At 31.9% G+C, this 18845-nt stretch overlaps 7 protein-coding genes and 1 non-coding gene across 8 annotated transcripts; 4 read left to right on the top strand and 4 right to left on the bottom strand.

Moving 5' to 3' along the window:
- Positions 1-3165: 3165 nt before the first annotated feature.
- Positions 3166-4179, top strand: Kpol_1051p26 (uncharacterized protein; the record flags this gene model as incomplete). The annotated part of the gene is made up of 1 exon (XM_001644185.1): positions 3166-4179. The coding sequence occupies one exon, from the start codon at positions 3166-3168 to the stop codon at positions 4177-4179; it is 1014 nt and encodes a 337-aa protein (XP_001644235.1).
- Positions 4180-4754: 575 nt separating this feature from the next.
- Kpol_1051p27 (uncharacterized protein) lies at positions 4755-5399 on the bottom strand (the record flags this gene model as incomplete). Its single annotated transcript, XM_001644186.1, has 1 exon — positions 4755-5399. One exon carries the CDS (start codon positions 5397-5399, stop codon positions 4755-4757), a length of 645 nt encoding a protein of 214 aa, XP_001644236.1.
- A 1227-nt stretch (positions 5400-6626) lies between these two features.
- Positions 6627-6738, top strand: Kpol_1051trna2. The gene is made up of 2 exons: positions 6627-6663; positions 6702-6738. It is a non-coding gene; the product is annotated as a tRNA-Pro (tRNA).
- A 647-nt stretch (positions 6739-7385) lies between these two features.
- Positions 7386-12596, top strand: APC1 (anaphase promoting complex subunit 1; the record flags this gene model as incomplete). The annotated part of the gene is made up of 1 exon (XM_001644187.1): positions 7386-12596. The coding sequence occupies one exon, from the start codon at positions 7386-7388 to the stop codon at positions 12594-12596; it is 5211 nt and encodes a 1736-aa protein (XP_001644237.1).
- Positions 12597-12826: 230 nt separating this feature from the next.
- On the bottom strand, positions 12827-14335 carry PSD1 (phosphatidylserine decarboxylase 1; the record flags this gene model as incomplete). The annotated part of the gene is made up of 1 exon (XM_001644188.1): positions 12827-14335. One exon carries the CDS (start codon positions 14333-14335, stop codon positions 12827-12829), a length of 1509 nt encoding a protein of 502 aa, XP_001644238.1.
- Positions 14336-15959: 1624 nt separating this feature from the next.
- On the top strand, positions 15960-16913 carry DCD1 (deoxycytidine monophosphate deaminase; the record flags this gene model as incomplete). The annotated part of the gene is made up of 1 exon (XM_001644189.1): positions 15960-16913. The coding sequence occupies one exon, from the start codon at positions 15960-15962 to the stop codon at positions 16911-16913; it is 954 nt and encodes a 317-aa protein (XP_001644239.1).
- An 88-nt stretch (positions 16914-17001) lies between these two features.
- Positions 17002-17787, bottom strand: FMP41 (Fmp41p; the record flags this gene model as incomplete). Its single annotated transcript, XM_001644190.1, has 1 exon — positions 17002-17787. One exon carries the CDS (start codon positions 17785-17787, stop codon positions 17002-17004), a length of 786 nt encoding a protein of 261 aa, XP_001644240.1.
- Positions 17788-18379: 592 nt separating this feature from the next.
- Positions 18380-18592, bottom strand: RPC10 (DNA-directed RNA polymerase core subunit RPC10; the record flags this gene model as incomplete). The annotated part of the gene is made up of 1 exon (XM_001644191.1): positions 18380-18592. The coding sequence occupies one exon, from the start codon at positions 18590-18592 to the stop codon at positions 18380-18382; it is 213 nt and encodes a 70-aa protein (XP_001644241.1).
- Positions 18593-18845: the final 253 nt, after the last annotated feature.

Below are 18845 nucleotides of genomic sequence, written 5' to 3' on the forward strand. Positions count from 1 at the left end.
AAATTTTTTTGATTTTAGGCACATTGAAGTAGGGACCCGACCATGGTCAGCCAAAATATGGATAAAAACCTCAAAGTGGATAACATTAATTCGAATTATTCGCAGGACAATTTATTAGGGGACGTAGATGAAACAACTGACAACAATTAATTAAGACCAAAACAGGTAAATATGGGATGGGAGATTTTTTATTAGCTTCTTGAAGTAATATCCCTCAATATCTGTAGATTAATAGATCTACATAGTATTGTGTTATTGAATGTTAACTAAAACATTGTGCTCTTTATTTACTTGTGCAATAAATAGAATTTTCCCCTTGTGGTTAAATTTTTTTTTGTTCATGTACCACTAGAAGTAATTGCATTGGTAGAACGTTCTTTAAGAATTTTTAATAATTAATGATCAGAAACAACCTCAAATGGGTTACCATAGGCGTAATTTCATCGAATCTCATATATTTCTTTTCGTTAAAGGTATCTCCGACGGTCATATCTTATCCTAGTATTGCAAAATAACAAAATAGGTGTATTAAGGGCCACATAACATTTATAGGAAATGTGGCCATAATATAAATCGTTGGTAATGATTGAAGTGTACTTTTTCGAGGATGGGGTATTATAAAAATTAGTTTCAAGTTCAAATATTAATTGTGCCATCTTTTCTCTAAAAGTAACTAGTCAAAGACTGATTAGTTTAGACATATTAAAATAAGTGTATACAATGCTAATGACACTGTTAATATTGATAGATTTCATGATATAATAAATAATTATCGAGTGAATAAAAACGTAAGGAAAACATCTTAAGAACATACCGTAAGACCCTATTTTCTCCAAGATAATCTTTGATTACCTTGAAAGAACTAGACCCACTTTCCTTGTTCTCAATGATATCCCTTGGTCAGTACACGACTTCGACTGACAAATAAAAAAAATAGACAAGAATATTTTGCTTCGTCCTCAAAATATCTATTAATCTCTTGTACTGTATAGTCAAACTAACTAGACTTTGTATTCAATTAATTATATTCAGTTCCTAAAGTGAATAAATGAAGTAGTCAATAAGAATAAAAGCAAAATTCATTTAACTCTCAGAACTCTTTTTTCTTTTTCTTGGTGTTGCCCTTCCAAAGTTCAGCCTTAACACTCTCTCTGAAGAGATCCTACTAAAGTAAATTTGAGAGAATTGCCAAGACACAACCGAAGAAATTTACAATTGCATCATCAGAATTTTTTAGAGAGAAAAAAAAAGAAGACTACAGGACCAGAATACAAGACAATACCCGTACCCACCAAAACTCAAATTTAATTTAAAGAACAGATAAATAAATATCATTTCTTTTTTTTTGCCTTCCCCAGCGAGTAGTCCTTCTACTCACATTTCTTTGAACAATCTAGATTTCTTTTACTTTTCACCGAATCTCCACCTGTAGAAAATTGTCGTTCTCCTGCAACGCTTTCTTCTTTGACCCATAACAAAGCACCATATTTATCTCTCTCCCTATCTTGCTTTTACTGTGAATCCACAAAAACAAATAAATATTCCAAGATACATCAAAAGTTTCTTTTTCCATGTTTTTCCTTTCGAACAAACATATGGAGTAAAGCATAAATAGAATTTTTTTGCACAGGTCTCTCTGAAATTGTGACAATTTTCGTTGGGAGAGATGTTTGAATTTCTTTTTTTTTCGTGATTATTGGATAACGTTTCAGAAAAGAAGCAAAAGCAGAAATTTTGGACAAATAAAGAAAGTGGTAGAACTTGTTAAGAGGGAAAAAAAATATTCAACTTGGGCACCAAAGGCAGTCAGGATATTAGTAGGGAGAAATATATTTTTAGCTTTGCTTTTGTTTTTTCATAGGTGGAGACAGCTTTAAAGATACCAACAAGACTGCACGGAGTGACTGAGTTGACATTATAACTTGTAAGATTTTTGGATATGGTATTATCATAAGATTGAAAACCCAACAACTAGCGTGCTTGCGTTATTAATCGAAACATAATCAGTATTTATCTTTCATTTTCCATTTTTCATTTTACAGGTTGTCTTTTTTCTTTTTCGATTCGATTAGAGATAACCCTGCACAGTTTCGAAATTCCTCTCCTGAGCTCTATTGGCTAGGTACTCTCAAAATGGACATATCTGCACTTGACAATTGAAACAACAAGAATAAAAAATAAAAGAAAAAACGTGAAGCTGCCTTCAGATGTTTCTTGAAAAGCAATCAAACGGGTATAGAATCAACTGTTAGAACTCAGTCAAACTGATATCTTGAAACTCTTTGTTTCCACACAAATTCTTCCAAGCTTATTAATAACTTCAAGTTTTGCTATCTATGTGTGGTGGTGCCTCATCTATTTTTCTCTCTATGTAGTGTGTTTTGTTTTTTTGGGTCTTTATGCTTTTTTCTTTTTTTAAATGTTCTTATTTGGAGTGCCTTTCTCTGGATTTCTAAGTTCGAGTTACTTATATCTTCTCAGAGAAAGTGCGGCGACCACACACAACTCAAGGAAGTACTTTGCATCTATTCTAGCCCATATAGTGTGGGTGTGTGAGTTATCTACGTAAGGTCTCTTCAGTAGATTTCGAACAAAGTTGATGGTAACTTGTGATGGAAAGATTGAATTATTATTATATAAATATAAACTTAACCATTGTGACTGAATTTTTCGAAATCTTCTTCTCTATCATTTAATCTTGGGAATGTCATCTATTCTTTTACTATATGATATAGGGATAACTCGAACCTGCAACTCTTCTGTCTTCTTTTTTTCTTTTTTTGAAATCGCAATTAATTTTTAGATAAAGGATACCGTTCGTTAAGTTGATTTCTACAGTTGTCTTATTATAGGCATCTCATTTTGATTGTTGAATACAGAGTTAGATTTTATTTAGCAAAAAAATTATTGCTTCTTTCGAAGAAACTATTAAGGTACAGAGATATTCATATACTGCCAACGCTCATAAAAGTATATATATACAGGTATATTTATACAAAGATTGAAAAGTGACAGAATTATACTTATTTCGAGCTTACAGCATTAGTTTGGTTCATTCATTTTTAGGTTTCGATTATATGTATAGCATACATTCATTGCATTAATATTAAGTTTGTTTTTTTTGTTAGTGTTATAGATTTTTAATTATTCCAGCTAGCAGGTGAGATGACAGGAATTATTTTATTTAATTATGATCGTAATTCTATTCAAAACGACGAATACCGTTGCTATGAAGTTAATAACCATAGGATAACCGTGATAGGTAAAGGTTGCACCGGCAAGACCTCGTTGATTTTAAGACTGGTTCATGAACCAAATAATACAAGCAAAATAGCATCTGGTGAAGAGAGATGTACAGAAGACGTGTTCTCTAAAACAATTGGTTGCCAAAGTTTGATCGACTATATCAACGAGCATAAAGGAGATAAAGATTTCAAGTGTGATCCAAATCTAATAGAAGAATTGGAAACAAAAAGAAAATACGGCACAACTAAGATCCAAGTGCTCGATTCTTCGTTTGCTATTGATAAAGAAGATATAAATGATGAGTTTAATCCAATAAGGATCATGCAATTAAAACAGTCAGATTCCTTCATATTTTGCTTTGAATCTACTAGCGTCGAATCATTGATGGAATTGACAAGTTATTACTATGATATTTTAAAAGTATATGATAATGACGTAAGCCGTTTGCCTCCAATTACTTTTGTTTGTACCAAAACAGATTTAGCCTACAATATTCTAGCAGAAGATATTCAACACTTTGCAGATGAAATTGGTCTGGAAATAGTAAGAAATAAAAATTTCTTCGAAGTATCAACAACAATCGATTATTCAATAGTGTTTGATGATTTATTGGTAAATATTGTTTTGGAAATTGAGAATTTTAAATACAATAGAAGAATGGAGCTAGAAGAGGCAGAAATTTCATTAGGGATAAATGAACCAGAAACAATACATTGTGATACTGAGAAAGATGATATCATGGAAAATTCAAATTCTCTAGTGGATAATTTTACATGTTCCAGCGTCACCGATGATACAAAAGTGGATAAAAAGGTTACAACTGTTGAAAAGAAAGTAAAGCCAGCGGCTCCTTCCAAGAGGTCGGTTGAAAAGAGGAGCACAGAGGTGACTCCAAAAAAGAAATCACAGACTACATGTTGTGTCATCGCTTGAGGAACATATTATTCAATTCTACATTGATGAGAATTTTAGCATTAGCATAGGAAGTATATAAAAATTCAGTTTGCATTTTAGTTTATAGATTTTGTACTCATTATGATATAATTCAAGGCATCATTTATGAATAATTTTGAGCCATTAAAAGATACTTCTTTTGGGAGGAACACAAATGTTAATCTGTTATCGTTGTCACTAAACGAACAAAAATGAAGTAATTTTATTCAAATTGGTGAAATATTGGTAGCCACCTAAAATTTTGTTGAAATATTAGAAAGGTTGGATAGATATTTCTCTTAAATTCTAGAGATGAAAGTGGGATTTTTATACTTGGTTTAAGATACTTAAGTTGATAATGGCATAATAATAAGAAAGAAAATAAATACATATTGACAGAATATTGACAGAAGAGTTATTTTTTTTTCTGTAAAAAGATTATTCAAGATTCAAAATCGTTCTATTTTAGGGCTCAAATAGTGACGATGAATGCAATGGCTAAGCAACTTAAAGATTAATTTCATAATGAAGGTGACAATGACATTATAAATTTGGAAATTAAATAGTTAAATAATTTATTTCTTTTCGATCAAGCTTAAGGTTTCAAGTGCTCTTGTTATATCTCTAACAGATTCATATGCAAAATTATCTCCCAATTTCTTTAAAATAATCTCGTCAGCATATTTCATCTTATGTTCTACTGACTGAACTTGGTCATAATAATTTTTTAGGAATTTAGATTGAATAGGTTCATACTCTACAGTTGAATCGTCTGAAAACATGGTGTTGCTACAATCAGTCCGGGTTGGTAATTCATTTTCACTTAATGGAGCCGAATAGTGGATTGATTTGTATCGTCCTTCTTTGCAGATATTATAACTTATCAGTTCTGAACTTATTGACTTGTATGAAAAACAACTCAATGACTTTTCACTTCTTGAGGATATTGAATCGGAATCATTTTTACTGTTTTGTAACCTATATTTTGACTTCTTGAATTTTCTAGAACTACAAGTGATGTATTTATTGAGAAGAGGTTCGGAAGTCGTATCGGTGCTTGTTAAATCTTTGTTGAGTAAGTTAGATACCTGAGAGTTGAAACTACATATCAGGTAAACTTCATTCTTTTTTTTATTTTTCTTTTTCATTCTGATTTTCTCTTTCTTTTCTGCTTTTGCATCATCAGCATTACTTTTGTCTTTATGTAATTTATACCACATTCTAATTATGTTTATTATAATTATTATGCTTATTATTATTATTAAAATTGTAGTTTCTAGTTAATAATTGGCCTCGATATTTTTGGTTACTTCGCCTTTAGATTCTGACAGAATTATAATTACATCAATAGAACATCGATACTTTTTAAATAAATGAAGTGCCTTTGTTTGTGTAACAAATAACTTACAGCGTATGAACCGGAATAGTGGAATAAAACTTCAATCTATTATCAAAAATAAGAAAAACTCTAATTTATTTAATTTGTTTAATAATTTTGGAAGCTGAAGGTATAGTTTTAGGCAAAGCTATAATTATCGGGCTATGGATGTCACAATATTCAACAAAATCTTAATATACCATCTTCCTTCAGGACTCTATAATTATTATACATATTTAATGACGGAAAAAATGAAAAATAGGAAATGAATTATATAAGCTAATTTAATTCTTTTAATTATATATATGATGAGAATCAGTTACGTGATATATATCAGGACAATCAATCACTGTGTCACTTTTTTATAGAAGAGTTAATTTTACGCGCCTATAATTTACTTGCGGTCGCTGTATAAATTTGATTTGGCCTGGGTAAAAATCAAAACGCTTGAGACTAACAACTTCGACTTTTTGAACAGATCTGATATTTAATGGAGATGTTTATCCGACTCAAAAATATTTTTATTCTATCTAATTAAAGAGTGGACATATATATATATAAGGAGTATTTAGAGGCGGAACTTAAGATAGTATCCATCTCACTCTGTTCATCAGATGTTTTTAATGTCATTGTTCGAGTTAAATTCATTTAACAGCCAGGTTCTACTACTGTGAGTAAATCTTATTCCCTTTATATTATTTAAAACCTGACATCATACAGTTGATCAATATTTTTTATGAATAGAATTAAACTCCGAGACCCCTCTATTTGTTTTGACTTCCCCGGATGTTGTTAATAATTATTTATATTTTGCAATTGCATTTATAGTCATTCTTGCAGCATCAAAGACAAAATGTTAAACTAACGTTTTTCATAAAATAAGTCAGAATAAATTTAAAATTTGAACATGGAGACTTGGTTCCTATTTATATACCAAATGTCTAGCCAAAATTCTTCCTAACAAACTGGTTATTTCTTTATTAATGTCTGACACTTTAAAAAAAAAAAACTAGAATTGTTTCTAAAGTTCATAGTGAAAAAGGATTTTTACTTCTCCAACAAATTAGTAGGGCGTGTGGTCTAGTGGTATGATTCTCGCTTTGGGTGAATTCCGAGATACACTTGGGATACAAATCATTCAAATATGCGAGAGGCCCTGGGTTCAATTCCCAGCTCGCCCCAATTAATATTTTTTAAATTTTTACTTTTTCCGTACATTATGAACTACAATTACCCTGCTACATCATGCAGACACAAAAATAAAAAAAATTGAAAACAAAAAATGAACACAAAAATTTCGTCTTTTTTACGCCTTCCTCCCTCCCCTCTAACAAACTATCGTAGTGATCTGACCAACCTCGCCTAGTCCTCCCACTTCCCTTCTCTCCTTCTCTCCCGTCACCCAGCTCAGTTCTCAGCCAAAATCTCCAAAGAAATCAAGAGCATCAAAAAAAAAAGTAGAAGTTGAATTTCAGGTTCGAATCATTTATTATTATTATGTTTTTTTTTTGAGAAGAAATTAGATTACTTACATCTCTTTATTTCTTATCTTTTAGCTATTACCCTTTAATCTACAAAATCAATTTTGAAGCATCAGCGGCTAATTTTTTTTTATTTCTCTTGTATTAATTTGTCTCTGTATCTCATTTGTTCCTTTACTATTTTCATTCTATTACAGATTCATTTGAAATGCATTGAAATCTCTTTTAGCATACTAGATTCAGGAACACAAACTTGACGTTAGTGCAAACTAAGACTATATATCCATCTCATATCAAAGGACACAGAACTAAAAAATCAGTCTATTTCATGTTTCGAGTGCGAGTTTATGATATATAAAGAACAATTAAAAAAAAAAAGGAAAAGAATACCTAAGATCAACAACTCGGGAATTCTTCAATCTCTACCTCTCTCTTTAAACCATAAAAGAATGTCGATATGCCCTTCTATTGAAAATGATTATGAGAATATGATGTTATGTGATGATGAATCTCCTGTGTCTGCAGCATCAACAATTGCAAATTTTAATAAATATCACTTTAATGATTCTTATTTTGTTCATGATCTTTCCAATAGAGGTGATATTTGGATTACAGAAAATAGATTATCTGTAGAATGGTATATAGATAATCAATGCATTAGAAGATTCAATTTTAAACAAAAAGTATTGAGGGCAGGCTTTGTAGATTTTGAGAAAGCTCCAAACTGTTTGATTATCATATTAAGAGATTTAGCTCATGTCTATAACATTTCAAATGGAAATTCTACAAGCGTATGTTTCCCATTCCCAATCATAGACGCATTTTGGTATTCTCAAGGTATCGTATTAGAAAGAGAAACCTTATGTGTTCTACCTTATCCAATGGAATCTAACCAAAAACACAAGTACATTACATTGACGGATCCAATGTCTCCGTTTGGTTTGGTAACTTTCTCTTCAAGACAAAAATTTAATTCAGATGATAAATATCAAGTTACTTCAAAAATGTTGTTATTAGCTGACGATAAAAAACATAACATTACTGTCTTATACGATAAATCGAGAAATGAAATCAATTTTTATTATACAAGGGTAATGAACTCAAAATCAAAAGATGACATTCATCATAACGAAACTGCAAGTAAAATAACGGATTCAAATAAAATTTTCAGAAAAGTACCAGGATTGAATCGAAGATCAGCTTCAATTAACTTACAACATGACATGAATCTCCACTTACCTACTATAAACGAGCCAACGCTATCAAGTACAAACACCAACATATCTTCAGCCGTTGATCCTTCATCAATAGTTCCACAATCAATTTCTAAAAGAAGCATGTCTGCAACCATTGATAGAATGGGTACTTCCACTACTCCTACTGTAATAGATTTTACTCCAAATTCGGCCCAACAATTACAACAAGAATATATTAGTCAATCTATATCTTCAAAAGATATTATACTGACAAAAGTATCAACTTTACCATTGCCACTAGACTTTGATCCTGAAAACTGTAATCTTCAATGCAAACCTTTGCGTTTCAAAGACAAGGAAGCAATTGTAATTTATGATAAAGAATCAGATTTTGTGAAGGTTTGGTCAATTACGCTAGTACCACATATAGTCAATTCGTTATCTTTCAAATTTAATGGCGATGCTTCACATACTCTAATAAAATCATCCGATATAGAACTTTCTGAACAAATTCTGGAAATTCTTCCCTATGATTGTGATAAATTAAAGGAATGTCTAGTAATAATTACGAGGACCTCAGATGTATTATATCTCTTCAACCCATTCATCGAGTTTTCAATCTTCCCAATTGAAATACCCAGTTATTTGGAAGGCATAGTAAAGGATATTTGTTATATTTCCTCAGAAAGAATTATAATAAATAAATTTTCAAAACCACATTCAACAGAGAACTTTAGACACATACGACAAACAATATTTCCTTATCCTAGACATCAGTGCATACAATTATATTTTGAGGCCTTAAGCTGGATTTGTACTAATGAATTTTTTTACGCATTATCATTTTTATGGCAGCATATTATGTCAGTTTTAGCCGACGAACATGATGAAATAAGCGATTATAGAAAGGAAGATTTAGAATTCGAAGCATTTTTTAAATTAATAAAAGTGATATTGTTGGATACCTCATCAGAAGAAATCAATAACTTAACCAAGAACCCTGTCATTTCATATATTAAATCTATGGATGTGACATCATTGATGCCAAATGTCATCTTAGGGTTGCATCTGGTTAGAGAAGAGTTACTACTAAACGTTTTATGTTCTAATGATGCCAAAAAACTTGGAAGATTATTATTTTTTGCTACGTCTGTCATGAACTGGCCATCAACGTGGAAAGATTATTATAAAACTGACATAAGCAACGTAGATGAACCACTACCATCCATTTACTATAATACATTTCCCTTAGATGAACCCCCATCAATTTTAAAGTCTCTATTTAGTATAAACGAAAGTAGCTATATCCCAATCACTCCATTTATCAATTTTTCAAGATTAATAGAAAAGGATCATGAAGTAGATGAATTAATAACGCCAAGATGTTTAAAACTTTTGAGGTTATATGAGCTAACGCATTCAACTGACTTCTCTATAGAGCAGATTTTAGAAATCTTAACGAAGCTTAACATAAAGAAACCAGAAATTGATACATACCCAGTTGGAGTGCTTACGCCACTTAGGTATTTGTTGAAAAGAATTGAGGATAGTATATCCAGCATATCTGAAGATGTGAACCTTGAAGTTATAGCAAGAGCTGATTTAAATAGATGCCTGGAAAGAATAAAGCAATTAAAATCGGATAGTTTCCCCTCTTCACAAGATATCTTACCAAGATATATCCCACCTAAAGGAAATAGTTATGAAAATGAGGTCGCAAAACCAAAAAATATATATTCATTGGTTACAGAAATTGTAACAAAATCAATAAGCGGTAATGCTAATAAGAGTTCTGTAGATAATGAAGAAGAATCCAATACACTTGACGATGGGTATTCATTAAAGCATAATGCAGGATTAATATTTTCTCAAGACAGAAGGTTTCATAATGCACTTTCTTTGTTAAGTTATTACAAGCCACATAACATTTCATTCTACTCAAGGCAAAGCGAGTATATAAAGATAATAAACCAAAAGAAGACATTTGCGAAAATTATTTTCTTAAGAACTTGTGCCTCTGGTATTGGTTGGGGTGCTATTGCATATGCTACTGAGAAGCCTTTATCGACTCAAAAATGCTCTAGGCCAAAGTTAAATTATGTTTGTCTTTTTCCTGATGGAACAAAGGTTTCATTGAATACAACTGATGTGGATCATGATACTGCACAATGGGGTGAATTCCATGGAGGTGTAAGTTGTGGACTACGTATCTCAAAAAAGGCTAAAAACATTAACGGAAGTTGGATTGCATTTAATAAACCAAGGGTGTTAGATGCCCAGCATGGTGGATTCCTTTTAGGTTTAGGTTTAAATGGACATCTTAAGGATCTTGAGGAATGGCATGTTTATAACTATCTAAGTCCCAAGCTGACACATGTTAGTATTGGGTTGCTTCTTGGTATGAGTGCAAGTATGAGAAAAACTATGGATTTAAAATTAACCAAGGTTTTAAGTGTACATATTGTTGCATTGTTACCAACAGGCTCTAGTGATTTAAATATCAATTTAAAAGTTCAAACTGCTGGACTTATTGGAATTGGGCTTTTATACCAAGGTTCACAACATAAAAAAATGAATGAATTATTGATTTCACAAATAACCTCAATGATAGAAATAAATGAAGAGTTCGTGGCTGATGAAGGGTACAGAATGGCAGCCGGTATTGCTTTGGGATTAGTTAATTTAGCTTCTGGCACAAAACTATCATCTAGAAATTATTTAGAAAGTGGAACTGAAGAGAGAATTTTTAGCATAGACAATAATGATAGTCATGAGAGTAATAAGAGCAATATCGATCCCATTATTATTAACCACTTAATCGCACTTGTTTCTAAAACTTATGATATAGAATCTAAGTGGATTCCAGAGAATTCTCAAATAGGTACAGTTTTGGCGCTTATGTTGATATTTTTAAAAACAAGGCACTCACATATAGCTGAAACGATCAAACCAAATCTTCAGTTTTCTTCCTCAAAAAATATAGGATGTAGACCTGAATTATACTTCTACAAGGAATGGGCCTATCATATGATTATGTGGGATACTATCGGAGAGGATTTATTATTTGTATTGAGAGATATAAGTTTACAAATGCCTGATACCATTACTACGGATAAGCTACCTATCTATTATATTATTGGGGGTCGTGTAATGTCAATGGGTATCAAATATGCCTCAACCGGAGATGAACAAGTCCGCGATTCATTGTTAAACTTGTTAGACAGATTACTACCATTTTACCAATATGTAGGGGATGCGAAGTTAGATTTCAGGTTAACAATTTATGGTATAAATATCCTCATCAATGTTATTTTAGTATCAGTTAGTATGGTTATGTGTGGATCAGGTGATCTTAAAACATTTCAGAGGATTAGATATCTTCATGAAGTAGTTACCGGTAAGCATTCTGATCTCTTCAAGCAGACCACAAAAAATTCTGATCGTGATGCTGATATTAATGAAGATTTAGATAGTTTCAATCATTCTAATGAAGATATTGATGAAGATCCCGATGAGTCATCATCTCCAATTGATGAAACCATAATTGATCCTGCTAATGAAGACGAAAAATTAAATGATGATGAAAATCACTTCTCAAAATATATTTCAACAAGTTTATCTCTAGGGTTTTTGTTTCTTGGATCTGGGCAATATGGATTGAAAACGTCAGATATTGAAAGTGTAGCATATTTGATAATATCTGTACTTCCAACATATATGGCGCCATACCATCTTAGTGAAATAAAACATTTCTGGAGTTTGTGTGTTGATCCTAGATGTTTAGTTTTAAAGGATGTTCACACGGAGGAACCAATTAATAACATCCAGTTAGAAGTTTATGTAAAACAAGATAAAAGAAATCCAGTACAAAAAAAACAGTTGGTTTCGCCTTGTCTTCTACCAGATTTAACCAAAATAGGGGGAATAAGAATTGAAAATCCAGATTATTATCCATTTGAGGTCCAATTTAGTGAAGATATCACAGCAACGGATTACTTTAAAAATGGAATTGTTGTATATTTACAAAAAAGGGAAAAAGAGAATTATTACGATGAAGATCAAATATTCGAAAACAATAGACCTAGTGTCCAGCAAGTGCTGAAAGGAAAGATTGATTTAGAGAAAAGAAAAATTGGAATTGATTCAAGACTTAGGGGAGCAATTCCTTCGGAGGCACTAGTTGAGGAACTAGGCTTGAAATCATTAACTATGTATGAAATAGATAATGATTTGGCAGAAATTAAGGTTACCAATAATGAATCTCAAAGGTATAATTTAGAAATGGTATGTTCAGGAAGTAACAGTGGCGGTGACGTTGTAGATTACCAATTGGAATTATGGAGAAGGAGTCATTCCCTCTAATGACACCCTCTGAATCATAATTATCCATTGATTAAAAAAAAAAAGTGCATATATTAGATTTAAATATTCTATAGATGATATTTACTAATTCTTTCTCATAGTTTTTTCATAATTTAACTGAAGAATTTAAATTATTATTACTATTATTATTACTATTATGATTGTTATGATTAATATTATTATTTTAATGCATCGACTCGGTGTATTTGTTAATATGCCAAATATTACTTTTATTCAACTCTACCTAATTCTTGTCCCATTTTGACTTTGTCACCTACATTGATTTTATATTCAAACGATCTTGGCGCTTCAAAGCATAGAACAACAGTACTACCTAGTTGAAAACCGCCCATATCTTCACCTTTAATTAAAGGTACACCGCCTAAAATCTTACTTGAATTTCTGTAGGTTGCTTCATAACAGGTTTTTGGTTGAACATGTTTATGTGACTTAGTATTGGTAACCAGTTCTTTATCAAAATTTAAAACAATTGAACCGACATTAGTGGCACCGACGGGAGTCATACTAAAGAAACCATGTTTCCAATGTCCCAATAAAGCTACACGTTCATTTAGAACGAACAAATTAGGAAAGTTACGTTGAAAATATGGTGCTACAGAAAACAAAGCACCTGGGAAATGCCTACGGACCTTACACACCCAATCAATGGGGGAATGGTAATGATGATAATCACCTGGAGCCAAATAGATGACAGCGAAGTAAAGTTCTGTATCCTTTGGTTCCTTTGATGACAGACTGTATGAAGGATAATGTAGAGAAAGTTCACTTAGTAATTTCATAGTTTTTGTTACGCTTGGTTTAGAATCATCTGAAGCTTTATCACCTTCACTTTTGAATTCCAAAGAATTATCGATATCGGTGTTGTTTCCAGAACCAATTGTTTCGATATCGTTTGCCTTTGCAAATTCTTTATGCTTTGCAAAATCCAGATTTAAATCTAAACTTGATTCACTCTTGGACATTAATGGGTGGGAATGGGTTCCCAAAAACTCTTTAATTGAATAAGTCATACCTTTGACTTGTTCGATTTCTCCAGTTTCTGAATTTATAATGCCCAGTTGTAAAACTTTTCCGTCACTTGGACAAACGATTACATCTTGACCTTGTTCTATTGGTCTTGCTTCTGGCTTTATTCCACGATAGAAGAAGTTTGATAAATTTGTATAATGTGTTAGATCTGCATCTACCATTTCATCCAATTCTACACCGAATAAGTATGAATAGAATCTGTAACCCCAAGGTCTGAACCAAATTGGCAATGTCAAGTTATTAAATTGTCCCCATAACCTTGATACAGCGTTTAAGGGTAAAGTAGAATAACAAAACAAGAACCAGTTATTGTTTGAGATTTTTATCTTTCTCGAATTACTAGTAGATTTCCCATCGATAGCGTCATTAGCATCTTCATCATGATCAAGTTTTTGAGTACCTAACGATGCGAAAATAGTACCTAAAGCAATTGTAACACTTGTCAAGATCATGATTTTCATTACAGTTGAACTAACGGGTCTTTCATCATTTGTAGCATTATTACTATTTTTCACGAAATTTTGTAATTTTTGTTGTTGTTTAAAGATTGCAGAACCATTACTAAATCTTCTATTCCATAGGATTGAAGTTTTATTACGACACGGGATCTTGGCATAAATCTTTCCAACGGGTATTCGACTTGCCAAGAGAGTTTTCCCGTGGTTTAACGCACTCTTTACTGGTATCATAATAGTTATTAATTGTAGTTTTTTTTTGTCTTGAAATAAATTCTAACAGATTGAAATAACTGACAAACTAGAAAATAAAAAAAAAAAAAAGAAAAAAAATGTAGTGATATATAAGTATATTTTTTTTTTGATGGTAAAAGAATTTGTTATCTTCTACAATGTAACAACAAAAGTACAATAAAAACCTAGCTCAAAGTCAATTGAACCCAAACTTCCTAGCAGTTACCAAATGAAAAAAAAACCACTCCCCTTTTCAACGATGAGTTGGTAAAAGCACAAAAAAAATAAAAGAAGGTTATCAATTATAATACACCAAACGTCAAATTATATATTTACCTCTAGGAAGGTATGTAATCCACAGCAACAAGATGTATATATGTATCTCTGTATTTGATATAAGTAAGAGACTATTAATAAAAGACCGAGACAAATAACAAGATTAATTGAACAGTACTTAAAGCTAAAGCTAAAACAAGAACTAAAACTAGCACTTAAATTAAACTAAAGCAAAGTAATCAGAACAGAATTAAATAGAATAAAATAGATTAGAATAGAATAAGTTATAAACAGCAAAACCAAAGTAATGAGTTTATATTTGACCTGATCTGAAAAAAAAAAAAAAAAAAAAAAATATCCAAAAGTTTAAACCTTTATATATAATTTTGATAGCTTCTTCTCGATTTATGTCAGTTTTTCGTAATTTCGTAGTTTCGTAATTTCGTAATTTCGATTCGGTTTCGAATTTCAACAAAACCAAACAAAACGAAACAAAAAAATGTAAAAATGTAAAAATTGGCGGAGAAGGATGGGTTAGACGCGGCAATAAATCACATGGTCTCGGTGCATTGGAGCATTTAGCAGGGTGGGACTTGGTGGGACGCAAGGGAAGATAAAAATCCTGCAGAAGGAACAAAGCGTCGTCGGTGTGTGTGTGTGTCTCTCTTTGCGCGCCCTCGCACGCGTAGATATAGAAATCGAGGAAAAAGAAATGAATGGTCGATCTCGGTAAACGGCCCTACGATGGACGGATGAAGGAAAGAAAACAAAACAAACTACATTTTAGGGGTGTATCTGTGTATGCACCTTTTTGGGGAGGGGAGAGCGAGGGAGAGGGAGAGGGGCAGGGTCAAACGATAAGTGAGAGACACATCTGATCGTCAGACACGGAGAATGGCCATATGTTTTCTTTTAACAGCCGATAACCTCATAGTATACGAAATTGTGATGAAAAATGGACTTTTATTTTTTTTGTCCTAGGACATTTAACGCGTTTCAATTACAATTATTTTTGTCTTTTCATTTTTTTCACTTTTCATAACCAAAAGACATATTAGAATTCTTTTGCAAAAGAAAGTTTACGCGTCTCTACAGCCTTCTCTCTTACTACGTCTACAAAGATCAATAGATCGAGAGTTTCGAACTTATACATGATACTCATCGATACCAATTACACAATTTGGAACTTAAATTCTATTAACATACATATATACATAAACACACAATCACATATACATATAAGTATAAATATCAATATGTATTTGTGATTAGATCGAAACCCATTTACCTGAACATCATCTTTAATTCCTAGCCTGTTTCTCTACTCCATATAACTCAATATCGAGAAATGTTGGTTGCTGTTAGTGGAACTAAGTTCAGTGGTTTGGAATTAGCCATCGAAGGCTTAGTCAAAGATCATGGTTTTCAACTAATTGACAAAGACAAAAATGAAGATGAGATATTGGATTATGCCACTAAAAATTATACAAAGAATTTAGTAGTAGAACTAGAAAAATTATCTCTATTGGAAAAATTAGAAAAACGTCCATTCTTCGTACATTTATCATTGGATGCTTCAATTAATCTAAGGTTGAATTTGCAAAAACTGAATCCAAAGTTCAAAGAAAATGATGGCATAGATTTATCTGATATACTAAAGGCGATCGACGAATGTGATTACGAAAATGAATCAGTCTTAGTACGTGAAAGGGCAAATTTCAAATTTAAAATAATAACAAAAGATCTGTCAGATATTAAAAATCGTTTAATTAAATCCATCGCTGAACAATTACAAATGTTACAAAATCAATCTTCTTCCAATGAACTGTCCCCTCCTTTAAGACCCGATTGGGATACTTACTTCATGAAATTAGCCACTTTGGCTGCTTCTCGTTCAAATTGTATGAAACGTAGAGTCGGTTGTGTTATTGTTAGAGATCGTAGAGTCATCGCTACAGGTTACAACGGTACTCCTCGTCATCTAACAAATTGCTTCAACGGTGGCTGTCCAAGGTGTAACGATGGCAATTCACATACTTTACATACTTGTCTATGTTTACATGCTGAAGAAAATGCTTTGCTTGAAGCTGGTAGAGATCGTATTGGCCAAAATGCAATCTTATACTGTGACACATGCCCCTGTTTAACTTGTTCTGTGAAAATTGTACAAACAGGAATAAAAGAAGTTGTATATAGCCAATCTTACCGCATGGACGAAGATAGTTTCAAAGTCCTGAAAGAAGGGGGTGTCAATATCAGACAGTTTAATTTCCTGCAAGATCCAAGAATCATCTTAATATAGTCATACCAATTATTTAAATAAAAGGAACAAAAGAAAAAATAGAATAAAATAAAATAAATTAAATTAAGCGCATTTACAATCTGTAAACTTAAGTTTCTCTGTATACGTATGGTCCTGGTCTGGTTTCACAAGAAAATTTCATGTCAACTAATTTATCTTCATGATAATATAATTCACCAGATATTTCATCAGCTGGATTGATTGGTCCTACTCCTGATGGTGTACCTGTTAGGATAATATCACCAGGCTCTAAAGAGATCATAGTAGAGATGTGTTGAATAATCTTGTGAAGTGGGTTTAACATCAATCTTGTACTATCATCTTGTCTTAATTCACCATTTACGGAGCAAGTTACCCTAAATGCATTCTGTAAATCTTCTTTGTCCTTAATAAAGACGTCTTTTGGAATGAACTGTGATATTGGTAGAAATGTGTCAAAACCTTTACCAATCGACCATGGTAAACCCTTTTTTTTAGCCTCATCTTGTACATTTCTTGCAGTTAAATCTAACGCTAATGCAACACCACTTATGGCATCATATACATCACTAGCTAGGAACTCTTCAGAAGTCACATTAGAGATATATTTGTCCATCACCAATGCCAATTCTATTTCATGATTAACAATAGTTTGTCTAGGGATATAAATTGGACCAGGGTTTGTGCCATCGTCATTTAAACCATGGAAACTTGAATTATTTGGCAATGATTTCTTTTCATGTTCTAGTGAAATAGGTGTTATTATGCTAGATGATGGCTTTAAAAAGAAAAATGGTTGCTTAGGAGTAGGATTGTTTAATTCTTTTATATGTGCTGCGTAGTTTCTACCTATACATATGATTTTTCTTGCTCTTTTCAAATATTGATAACTCATTATGCTACTGACTTCTCAGTTTTGATGTATTCACCAAAGGTAAGAAACTGAAATATAATAAAACTAAATTAGGCAATCTTGTTTAATAAGTGGATGTTATATGCTCATGTTCATATATATACAAATCTCATTGGATACATATAGTTTTCCAATGAGGAGTCATTACTTACTAAATCCATTGGAGCTAGAAAAAAACCAAAGTGAACTAGGTGGGCATCTAAGAAAGCAAGTTTAAATGCAATGAACTGAATTATTAACCCAATGTTAGTTATATTTTTAAAGTATACAAACTTATGAAATTAACTTAATTATACAATTACGTGCAATACCGTCCTTTTCAGTTGGCGAACTCAGCAGAGATTATGAAGGACATTCTATATCAAGATCAAATTATTATAGTAACTCTTGTATCCTCATATTTTCCGCTGCAGAAATGAAATTTTAAATATAGAATGTGGCATTTAAACCACACCAAGTATTGTTATTCTATGATCAATCAATAATAGATCGATCAGATGAAGTCTTGCTTAAAAAAAAATTAACAATAATCAATGATAAAACTATTGTCACATATTGAAAACCCGTTAATGACTTATCTAGCTTCGAATTGAACCATTCTCTTGGTTCTAGCCTTCAACAAAATTCTATGACCACAATCCTTACAACGAACAGGATCAGTTCTAGATAAGGACAATTTACTGGAGCATTCTGCACAGATATATTTCAAAGTAGCGGTTCTAGCTTGGGAAGCACCAGCTGCTGCTGCATCCAAGTTGGTTGGGATCTGAAAACCTTCACGGGACATCTTTATATTCTTTGAACTGTTCAACAACACTGTCTAGCTCGATCAACAAGAAATATTTCCTAATAACTTGATATTAAACTAAATTATTGCCATCTTTTTATAAAGTTTAACTTTAATTTTCCTCATCGTCTTCTTCTCTTTTCGAATTATTAATGAAAAAAAAATTTTGATATTAATGAAAGAAGGTAACATTACCCGGATCATATAATGAAAATTGGTATGACGCTACCAAATGGTGATAATTTTGATAGTA

The sequence above is a fragment of the Vanderwaltozyma polyspora genome, genomic scaffold (genome assembly GCF_000150035.1).
Source record: "Vanderwaltozyma polyspora DSM 70294 KpolScaffold1051 genomic scaffold, whole genome shotgun sequence".
NCBI lineage: Eukaryota > Fungi > Ascomycota > Saccharomycetes > Saccharomycetales > Saccharomycetaceae > Vanderwaltozyma > Vanderwaltozyma polyspora.